General features: G+C 35.4%; 1 protein-coding gene and 1 long non-coding RNA gene across 3 annotated transcripts; both read left to right on the plus strand.

Moving 5' to 3' along the window:
* The first annotated feature begins 305 nt into the window (after nucleotides 1-305).
* On the plus strand, nucleotides 306-8,453 carry LOC111407235. Of its 2 annotated transcripts, none has more exons than XM_023036599.1 (10): nucleotides 306-713; nucleotides 1,894-1,937; nucleotides 2,307-2,424; nucleotides 2,514-2,640; nucleotides 3,194-3,777; nucleotides 4,253-4,541; nucleotides 4,630-4,900; nucleotides 6,619-6,783; nucleotides 7,171-7,632; nucleotides 7,971-8,453. In XM_023036599.1, the coding sequence occupies exons 1-10, from the start codon at nucleotides 539-541 to the stop codon at nucleotides 8,250-8,252; spliced, it is 2,517 nt and encodes an 838-aa protein (XP_022892367.1). In that variant the 5' UTR covers nucleotides 306-538; the 3' UTR covers nucleotides 8,253-8,453. The 2 variants fall into 2 exon arrangements, with proteins under 2 accessions (XP_022892367.1, XP_022892368.1); XM_023036600.1 differs by having other exon boundaries at nucleotides 4,693-4,900.
* Nucleotides 8,454-8,936: 483 nt separating this feature from the next.
* LOC111407236 lies at nucleotides 8,937-10,761 on the plus strand. The gene is made up of 3 exons (XR_002705046.1): nucleotides 8,937-9,206; nucleotides 9,293-9,327; nucleotides 10,359-10,761. It is a non-coding gene; the product is annotated as an uncharacterized LOC111407236 (long non-coding RNA).
* The last annotated feature ends 6 nt before the right edge of the window (nucleotides 10,762-10,767 follow it).

Here is a 10,767-nt window from a genome sequence, read left to right on the forward strand (position 1 = left end):
AAGATTGTATGGTTAAAAATAGAAGAGAGAAAAATAGAATGTAATGAAATGTAATTTAATGTGGATCAAACAGGGGCTTAATTTGAAAAAAATATGTTTTAAATAATATTTTTTTATACAATGTATTGTTAAAAAGTAGGACAAAATTTTAAATTTACGTGTAAATTATTTTATTGTAGGAATATGATTAAAAATAAATTAAAAGACAACAAAGCTAAGCACCTTCTAACAAATCAAAATTTTGAACTCCAAACAATACAATTTTAATTACACTACTATTATTATGCACAATTTGAGAGTTCCATACTCCAACCAAAAAAAATCGACACACAGAGAGATATACCTATAGAGAGAGAAAGACTTCTTAGAGGGAAGGGTTTCCGAAACCGCAGTTCTTTTTATATATCTCCTATTTGCGGCGTCTTCTTCTATAAAACCCACTCACCCAGTGTATGTTTTGTGTATGAGAGAGAAGCTGCAGAACTAAAAGGATAAATTGTCTTTGCAATAAATATTAGGTTAGATCCAACTGGAAAAGATGAGTACGAGCAAGGGGAACAGTGGCAATGGAGTCCAAGCAATACCGGCGGGGTCGAGGAAGATGGTTCTGAGCTTAAAGGAGATAGTTAATTGTCCTGAGGCTGAGATCTATGCCACCCTAAAGGATTGCAATATGGACCCTAACGAGGCCGTCCATCGACTCCTCTCTCAAGGTTTATGCTTAAAAAACCCTAAAGATTTAATCTTTATTGATTTTGATTTGGATTTTGATTTTGATTTCGGTTTCTAGGTTTTGTTTTTTGTTACACACATGCGCGTATTAATGCATGCGGTTTAGTTTTAATACCTCCCCCCTCCCCCTTCTTTTGGGCTTTGTTTTATGACTTTCCTATAGTTTTAATTTACTTCACATTTTTTTTCTCTGTTTACCTTCTTCCGATTTATTGTTTTGGAGCCTTGTTCGACGTTCTTTGTGTTTTTAGGCGTTTATCGAGAATGCTATTCAAGACTGCAGAGGAGTTAGTTTTTTGTGTTGCTTCTTTGACATCTGTTTAATGAGAAAACCGAGGGAACGAGAAATCCTGGTTTTTTTTTCCCATTCATTTACGGTGCTTTAGAGGTTACTACTTTTTTAGTTTACATGAATGAATTAAAATTTTCAAGATTTGATTTTTATCTGATATTTATATGCAGTATTGATAAAATATGTCTATTGGCTTCAATATTGATAGTAACTTAATATATGTATCTTTCGCAAGCATTTTGTATAGTTGTATTTTCAAATTATTTTACAGTCTTCAATGGAGCAAGTAATTAAGGGCCTGCTTGGCCCCCATTATTCCACATTATAATGAGAGGAGTATTAATTTTTTTTGAAGAATGTGTGGTTAAAAAAGAAGTAAAAGTTTTTGGCTTTATGTGTAATATTATTTTATTGGAGAATGTATGGTTGATAAGAAGATAGAGAAAAATGAATTATAATTTAATGGAAAATAATGGGGGCCAAACGAGGGCTAACTTGACGACCTGAATGCTGTTAGAAACACAATTATTAGTATACATGGAATTTTTTTTTCTTGTTTTTGGGAGAGAGGTACTTTCAGTTACCAAACTGTAAGAGAAAAAATAAGTATTTTCAGCACGTCATAATACGTGAAGTTACAACCATTACTCTGAGTTGAACCGCATTGAATAATAGCTGATTGGTCCTTATACATTGTAAGTTGTATCATTGCTACTTCCAGCAACTTAATGACATATATTTTTTTTTCTCTCTAGCTTTGTGTTCGTTGAATTGTATTCTAAATATCTATACCCACATGAGGAATTTGTACTTCCATACTTATTATTGATTTGAAGTTATCTCTAATATTGATTTTACAATTTGTTTAGATCCATTTCACGAGGTGAAGAGCAAACGAGAAAAGAAAAAAGAGGTACGTGATTCACATTTTTTGCTTTCTGATTCTCTCTTTTCCTTTTCCTTATGGTTGTCCTTCCATTACTTGAATTATGCTTGAAACCTTCTAAAGTTGGGAGAAGTTTTCATTTAATTCTTTACCCACATTTCGGATGGAATAATTATGGTCTTCCACCATGGTGGACCCTTAATACTTTCACTTGAAGGAAAGAAAAGGACACTGTTATGAGGAAAACAAGACCAAATTAGTGCACTACAACTGTCATTTGTTTAATGGGCTAGAATCAATGGTGGAAACTTGGAAGATTTTTTTTCCTGTGTTTTATGTTCAAGTTTCAGATTTCTTTGGAATTCATTCGTATCCTTTCAATTTTTCTTGTCTCAGAATAAAGATACCTCTGAATCGAGGTCTCGTGGTGCTAGTAATAATTCAAATAGAGGCAGCAAGAATAGTTCAGACCGATCTCTTTGGCGTGGTGGTTCAACGCCATATAATTCTTCTGGTATGAAAATTGTTCGAACGCAATATTTGATGCAATTGCTTATTGCTGAATGACATTGCTAAATGTTTAAGTACCATATTCTGTATCAGAGTCTGGTCCTTTGCATGGAAAAGGCACGTACAAGAAAGAAAGTGGATCAAGTTCTTATCCAAATACTTCCACTTCAGTGTCTATTATGACAGGAAGTATTACAAACACACAACCTCCAGCCCTCAGGTTGGTCCTGTTTATATGTTGGTTAATACAACTTCTTGGTTTGGGGTTGCAACGTGGAAAAATATTAGGATCTACTGTTTAGAGTTACATAGACATTTTATATGGTAAACTCAGTCTTTGTTATCATACATTGCAGAAAAATTGCTAAGGAACTGATTTTAGGTGATTATATAATGATGCCTTATATAATCCTTTTGCAGTTTAATTTTACTATGCGAATGTGGTTACGTTTTTCATCTAGTTGTCGTGGTATCATGCTTGATACATCCTTTCCAGCTAGATTCATTTGGACTGTTTGGATTGTAATGCAGTGTCCAAATGTTTCAATCTCGTTTCTTCATTGCGTTGAACAGTAATATTTTAAGTTTTCCAATTGCTCTACTCTGAACCTCGAAATTTAGGAATTTGATTGTTAATCAACGTGCTAGATATAACTTCATATTTTTATACATTGTCAATTTAACCAAGGAATCTAATCATTCTGCCACAATGGGCACAATTTACGAATTCTTTCTCTGAATGCCATGCTCATTTTTTTGCTTGTATGCTGCAGCGATGTTGCTACCACTGAATATAAAGCATCGTCAGATGATGCAGCTTATGGTGTTTCATCTGGATTGCATCCTCCTAGTTATCAACCTGCTTGGGTGGGTGTTCCAGGCCAAGTAACAATGGCGGACATTGTGAAGATGGGCAGACCACAGAAGAAAGCAACTAGTGCTCATAATGTAGCCAACAATGGTAATCGTCACCATGTTGAAGGACATTCTTCCACTACCTCGCATCATAATTCATCTCAGGATGTTTCTGCCATTGATGAGTGGCCTTCTATTGAGAGGCCAGTGGCAGCTAAAATGCAAGCTGTGTCAGAACCATCTGTAGAGCCCGAGCTGCATCCAGATGCATCTGACTTACCTTTCGATGGGATCCATCAACATTCAGAGACTGAGGAGGAGGTTTGGAATGCAGAAGATGATAATATTGAAAATCTTGGCACGAATGACATGGTATCAACTTCTATTTCCAATAGGAATATTCCAGAGGATAATTCTGGAGGTGCATCTTTATTCGAGGACCACTTATATGAAAACATGGGCTCATACCAGCATCATGGTCATCCTTACGAGAATGAGGAAGGTGACTATGCTTATGTTTTTTGCTTAGAACTAAAAGATTTACAATATGAACACATGTGCAAGTCCATTATCTCTTCTCTAAGGGAATTTTAGATACTCGTATTTTACTTGTAGAACTGATAGTTGTCGAGTATATTGAATTTCTTGTGAACCACATCTAGATTAATTGAGATTTCAAAAATTTTATTGGGCGTTCCTTAAATAGTTATATAACTACTTGCTAATATCATGATTGGCATGTGGCCTGGAGCACTTCTCTTATAATTTTTATGTTTTTGCAGTACTACTGATTCTAAGAACTCAATATGGGTACTTTAAATTAGTGGGGTTTTGAAAAATTCTTCAGCAAGTGAAACCATTTACATACACTACACTTATTCTATATGCTAATTTTTGGGCATTCTGTGGTTAATTTTATTTTGATTTTTTATCTATTTGGTGTACCTTGAGCATTTTGTGGTATTATGATGTTGCAGTTGAAGAAGTTGGTGTTTCGGTATCATCAGTCGCCGCAAACTTGCAACAACTAAGTGTGCAACAAGATGACCAGGGGCTGCCTGCTGATGCTGATGGCCCTTCTGTGGTAATACCAGATCATTTACAAGTTCAAACTGCTGACTGCTCACACTTGAGCTTTGGTAGCTTTGGATCTGGAATGAGTGCTGTCTTTTCTTCCGGGCCTTCGGCAACCACACCTGTTAAAGCTAACTTGGAAGAAGTTCATAGAGATGCAGATGTTTCATCTATTGATCATTCAGACAATAGGTAGAGTGCTCTTGGAATCCTTTAATATTAAGTAGTGTTCCTTTTTCCTTAAAGTTGATAAACTTATCTAAATGTGCTCTTGTTGCAGAAATTCTGAGTATTTTGGAGATGATTCTCTTAAAAATGCGCCTGATGATAATTTATTCCACAGAACTGGTGCGAGTAGTGGGAGTTATGATGCATCACAACCAGAGGAATTGAAGCCTGTGAACATTGAAATGGCTCATGGAAATCAATATGCTTTTCCCACGCCTAACACTGATTATACATTTGATAACGCCCAACACCTAAATGTTGCATATGCTCAATCTCAAACGAGCTCCCAGATTCAAAATCTGACTCCCTACTCGAATGTTATGGTAAAAATAGATATTTAGTCCTTTGTTCAGGTTTTGAGATTAATTGATTTATTATCTGAGGTCATCTTACCTGAATACTATGTTGAAATAACACAAAACAAGTTGCCTAAACAATTATGTGACATTCCAGAAGAAAAGGGATTTTTGTTAGCATGTTTTCCCTTGCTTCTTTTAATGGTTTCTTCTACAGAAGTAGCCAAAATTATATTCCCAGAATAAGCCACATTTGGCTACTTCTGTAGAAGAAGCCACTTGAAAGAAGCACAGTAAAACATGTTCTATGCTACAGGTTTTTAGATCTGAAAATGACTGAATTGTTATATCATTGATATATACAAAGGAGAAAAAATTGATGCTGCCAGATGTTTGAATATATATATGCAAAATTGAAATGGACAGAGAAGTAGCATGAAAGTTGATGTATTTGTTGAAGTCAAGATTTTATTACCTATTGAAGAGGGACTAGGCTTGTACAAATTTTCACGTGCTTTCCTCCCTCTCCTTTTTGGATTCATTCACCGCACCCATCATCTGGCTCACCTTTCAAATTGGATTTTTGAGACCACTGCCGTATCCATCTGTCGATAGTTTATGGTTTAGGCTTATATATTTATCCAACCTTACTATTAGACCTTCCTCTCACTATTTTAGTTTTTAATCTACTACAATGGAGAGATTCCACTATTATTCTTTGTTAGTGTTGTTGGGAGGGAAAAATTGGTTGGACAGATTCTTACACTAGCCCTGCACAATGATGGAGTCTTACTGTATTGGCAGTAGTTGTCCTTAGCATTGATCTTGTGATTCTTGATGTTTAGGGCGGAAGGGCCAACTTTTGGCATGCAAATGTTGAACTTGTGAGATTATTGGCAGGGAAAGATTGGGGATTGTTAGGGATAGTTTTATCAGGACATTGAGATAATAGTATTTGAACGTGAATCTTGTCTGTAGTTTCTAGTGAACTCTTACTGCAGCACGTTGAGAGAGTGTTGCTCGGACTCTTCGAAATAGTTGGAGTGCCCCCGTGTCGGACACCACACGACATGGGTATGGGATGTGTTGGATCTTCCAAGTTTCAATCGGACACTTCGTTGTTTTTGCTTCTTCTTCTTTCTTCTTTTTTTTCCCCCCGTTTGTGCTTGGTTCTTCGCTAAGTTCAAATTGCAATCAAGTCCATTATATGCTATTTTATATAACATTTAATAATGTCCATAATTGAAAACTAAATCCTAAAATTCTATTTTATTCGTCTTAATTTCTTATTCAATACCCATTTCCTTTTTTGTAAATATTTGATTTTGGTTTATTCAAAATGACATCTTGAATTAGTAAAAAAATTGAAGTATGAAAGATGTATCTACGTACTCGTGTCCGAAAATTGGACTCTTTTTAATCATGTCCCCGAATCCTACATTTTAAAAAATAAAAGATCCGACACCTAGATATGTTCCCATACCCGTACCTGAGTCCGAGCATCATAACATCGCTTTTCAGTCCCAGTTCTCTTTGTATTTCTCATTTTTTTTCTTTTTTTTTTTTTCTAATTTGTGCTCAATAATGAAATTCTTAATTTACTATATCTTTTTATTTTTGATATCTCCATGTTTTGCAGTTTGGTCGATCTGGTTCTGTTCTTTTTCTCTTTGTTATTTTTACTGTTGATCAAGAAAAGAAATGAAATTGATGTTGATTTCTGAGTTCCTGATGTTTTTGAACAGCCATCACATACAAATTCATTACCAAGCACTTTGTTGGCCGCAAATGTTCACTCTGCTAGAGAGTCTGATCTTCAATACTCACCATTCCCTGTGACTCAATCATTACCTACGAAATTTGGCAATTCTGCGTCCTCCATTGGTGGTTCAGCAATTTCCATGCCAGAGGTAAAGCATTTGTACTTAGTTGATGGAAACAAGATTACTTTATATTTGTTTATCACTTACCTAGCAAGCAGGAACATGCTGCATCTTCAATGAGCCAATTTGAATCTGTATTAGTTTGATACTGAAATTATTTATTTTTTTGTGAATTCGACATGGAAAAATCTATTGACGTAGAACACAATTAAACAAGAACGAGATTGAGAAAGAAAGAGGAAGAGAGAGGAAAATAGAGAGAAAGTGGGNGGGGGGGGGAGTATCAATTTATTTCATTATCGAAGTGTATGTTTTACAATACATAAGCTCCCTTTATATAAGGTTTCAAAAAACCTTTTCTTAGTAGAAAACATCTAATCAAATCCTAAACCTCAAGTTATTATTTCCCTGCAGGCTTTGAAGACTTCTAGTTTTCCATCAACACAGCCTACACAACTATCCCTTTCTGGAACCAGTGTTGCATCAGGACCTCCCCTGCCTCAACACCTTCCTGTACATCCATATTCTCAGCCTTCTCTCCCATTGGGACCATTTGCCAACATGATTGGTTATCCTTTCTTGCCTCAGAGTTATCCATACATGCCTTCTGCTTTCCAACAACAATTTGCTGGCAACAATACGTACCATCAATCTTTGGCAGCAGTACTTCCGCAGTATAAAAACAGTGTTTCGGTCAGTAGTTTGCCTCAGTCTGCTGCTGTTGCTTCTGGATACGGTGGCTTTGGAAGTACAACAACGATTCCTGGGAACTTCCTTATGAATCCTCCTGCTGCCCCTTCTGGAACCAACTTGAGTTATGATGACGTTTTAAGTTCTCAGTACAAGGACAGTAGTCATTTGATCAATCTTCAGCAGGTATTTTTCTGTTCTGTGGCCCTATATATGATTCCTCGTATGCTTTTGACATTCTGTTGTATTCCTTCTCTACCCCAATGTAAAATTAGTTTCTCATTCATGCTACTCTACTAGAATTTTGTGTGTTAGATAACAAACTAAGCCATGTTTTCACTAATTTGTGGTAGTCATGTACATAATCAGAAAATGTTAACCTTTGAATTGGCTGTCATTATGTTATGCTGCCATAAAACTTTGATTTCACATATTGTAGTCTTAATCTGATCCTGAAATTATTTTGAAATTGTTTCTTTCATTTCTCCTCATTTATTCATATACTTTCTTGTTCATTCTCTTAGAACGAGAACTCGCCTATGTGGCTTCACGGGGCTAATTCCAGAACAGTATCAGCAGTCCCAGCCAGCACGTATTACAATTATCAGGGGCAAAGTCAGCAATCTGGTGGATTTAGGCAAGGCCAGCACCCATCACAAAGTTATGGAGCTCTTGGTTACCCAAATTTCTACCATTCTCAGACAGGGATCTCTCAGGATCATCAGCAGCCAAATCCAAGAGATGGTTCGCTTGAAGGCTCTCAAGGACAACCTAAGCAGTCTCAACAGTTATGGCAGAACTACTAATCTTACTACATCCTGGTTTTCCAGGGTCTTGTAATGAGTGTGAAAGTGGCCTTTTCGTGCCATACTCAACGTTGGATAATTTTATTTTATGAAGTTCAAAGTGGATTTGAGTGGCTGATGTACTTTATGTATTTATTAACAGTTAATGTAACGTAGGAATGTGCGTGCTAATTCGATGTTAGTCGAGACTCGATTTCATCATTTCTCTTCTAAATTTTGCTTCTACCACCTTTTGCTTAAAATTGCATACATCTTACCTACAAGCTGGAGTGATTTTATACCTCGCGTTTATTCTTCCTCTGTATTCTATGCCCCTGTTGGATGTCACTAGAAAATCTGGTTAAAATCTTAGTCATAATTAACAATTAATTTTAACCACTTGTTTCGTAGGATCAATAAGTTTTCAATTGTAAATTTCATCAATGTTAAAAATAGAAAATTTTGGTCGTCGTTGAGTCGAGATGCTTTCATTTAAACACTGATTGATTAGAAGAAAAATATAAAATTAATTAAAAGTTATTAATTAGTGACAGTGTAATTTAGATTAAAGGCGACAATTAATTTAAATCACAAATTTTATAGGATTTATAAATTTTAATCACAAATTTTATCAATATCTTTTGATATGATCTACATCAGATCGGGATTAGTGTTAATTTGTGTCAATTCAGACTATTACTCTCGCTTGTAGACCTCCTAGGCCCATTGTTAGCCCATCGAAAAGGCGTACTGCCTACGCTTTTTGGATGGCGGTGGGTTTCCTGTCTGACTATGTAAACGCTACTTCCTTTTAGCGATTTTCAAATTGATACCCACGATTTCAGTTCTCGAATTGATCCTCTAGATAGCTGGTGAGAGAAGGATTTGGAACCCGCTTACGGACCCAAGTCGATGATTCGGACTCTTCAAGCTCGTCTCTACTCTGTCTCCAAATTCCAAATCCACAACGCGCGTGTACGTGCAATTGCATCATAAGAAAATTCTTATATGCGTGTGTAATTGAATTATATACGATTATGTTTTGGTTTGGTTGTGTTTAGGTTCGATCGCATAAGGTTTACGGTTGCCATGGAAGGTAATCCTCTTTAAATTGCCCTGATTCTATAGTTTCAAAATTTATTATTAAGATGAAATAAAATATTATTTCATAGTGCCCATTTGATGTTTGTATTTCTTTTCTTCTTCTTTTTTTATTTTATTTGTGACGTATATGAAGTTTCTGTTTATAGTAAGTAAGAGATTTTGATAATAGATTTTTTGACTATTAGAGATAAAATGGGTCGTAGTGAGAGAAAAATTCAAAAATAACAGTGGAAATAGTGAAATAACTGTTAAAAAATTGATTTTAATGACTTTTAAGCCTACCAAACAAGCTCTAAATAAGTTTTTGAATTTAGGTGCTTTGTCTTTCTTCTTCGATCTCGATACTATATACTTTACTAGGATTTGCATCAATGAAAGTAATAATTTATTGTTATCCTTAGCAATTTTTTAACTGAATGAAATTCAGCTTTTTTCCCATAATTAGGATTTTTTTTCTGCTTCTATAATATACTGGAAGAAAGAGGGTAAACAAGTAAATTTTCTGGACTTGTACCCTTCGCAATAAGAGTACATCCTTGGCTGCTCGTGTATAACTTTATTCTCAAGTTGTTACTCGTTAAAATTGTAAAGAATATTAACCTGGAAGTTGTTAACTATTTATGAACGCTGTTTTAGTTTTCATAGTGTAATGATGCCCTTTTATAGTCCTAGCTGAAGCTGATTCATCATGAAAATTGCACATGATACTTATTAATATCTGAAACTCGACAGTGTGCATGCCTGACTGAGCTTATAATTTCCTTTTAGTGTCTCTGAAGGGTAGCAATTCTGTGCTTCATTTTCAGCATGTTTGTCTTTGCTTATTACTGAAAAAATAAAGCCTTTTTTTAATCAGCAAATTCGAAGTGTTCTATATCATCTCTATACTAATATTCAGTAAAACGCGTTAAGAAAACTTCCCCATCGGCATTACTTTGCCGCTTATCAAGTTCATCTACATATTTTGTATTTTGAATTTCTGGAGTGAATTTATTCTCTGAAATATTTTGTTTCCACATACAGCTCAAGTAGTCTCATAGCTGGTATACTTCAGGGCCACAAAGGACTGTGGTCAAATAAAAACTCTTGTAATGGGATTAAATCTTTTTGTACTGCTCAAGGTGCGTTTAGATCCCTGACAGAATAGTTTTTGGTGGCCTATTGAGATGCAAGCGAACTACAGTTTTGATTGTGTGCAATTTTAACAATATACGGATCATGACATACTGACTGTACACACAGCAAAATGGCTTTCTTCCTGTCAATTTTTTCTGACGGTGATCAGAATGTTAAATTGCTTGATGTTCAGTTGTTTTGGATCCTCTGCTTACGTGCAGGCTCTGTGAAAATGCAAATTGTGTGTATATTAGTGAATATTGATCCAACCAATTGTGGAATTCTATTTTTTTCAAGTGAAATGTATTTGCAAATC

This window comes from Olea europaea, chromosome 13 (assembly GCF_002742605.1).
Source record: "Olea europaea var. sylvestris chromosome 13, O_europaea_v1, whole genome shotgun sequence".
NCBI lineage: Eukaryota > Viridiplantae > Streptophyta > Magnoliopsida > Lamiales > Oleaceae > Olea > Olea europaea.

What these genes read in the sequence shown, in the direction of transcription:
- LOC111407235 (XM_023036599.1), top strand. Translation starts at nt 539, where the DNA reads ATGAGTACGAGCAAGGGGAACAGTGGCAATGGAGTCCAAGCAATACCG. An exon ending in AACGAGAAAAGAAAAAAGAG is followed by an intron (nt 1,938 to 2,306) that starts GTACGTGATTCA and finishes TTCTTGTCTCAG; the next exon opens with AATAAAGATACCTCTGAATC. An exon ending in AACGCCATATAATTCTTCTG is followed by an intron (nt 2,425 to 2,513) that starts GTATGAAAATTG and finishes ATTCTGTATCAG; the next exon opens with AGTCTGGTCCTTTGCATGGA.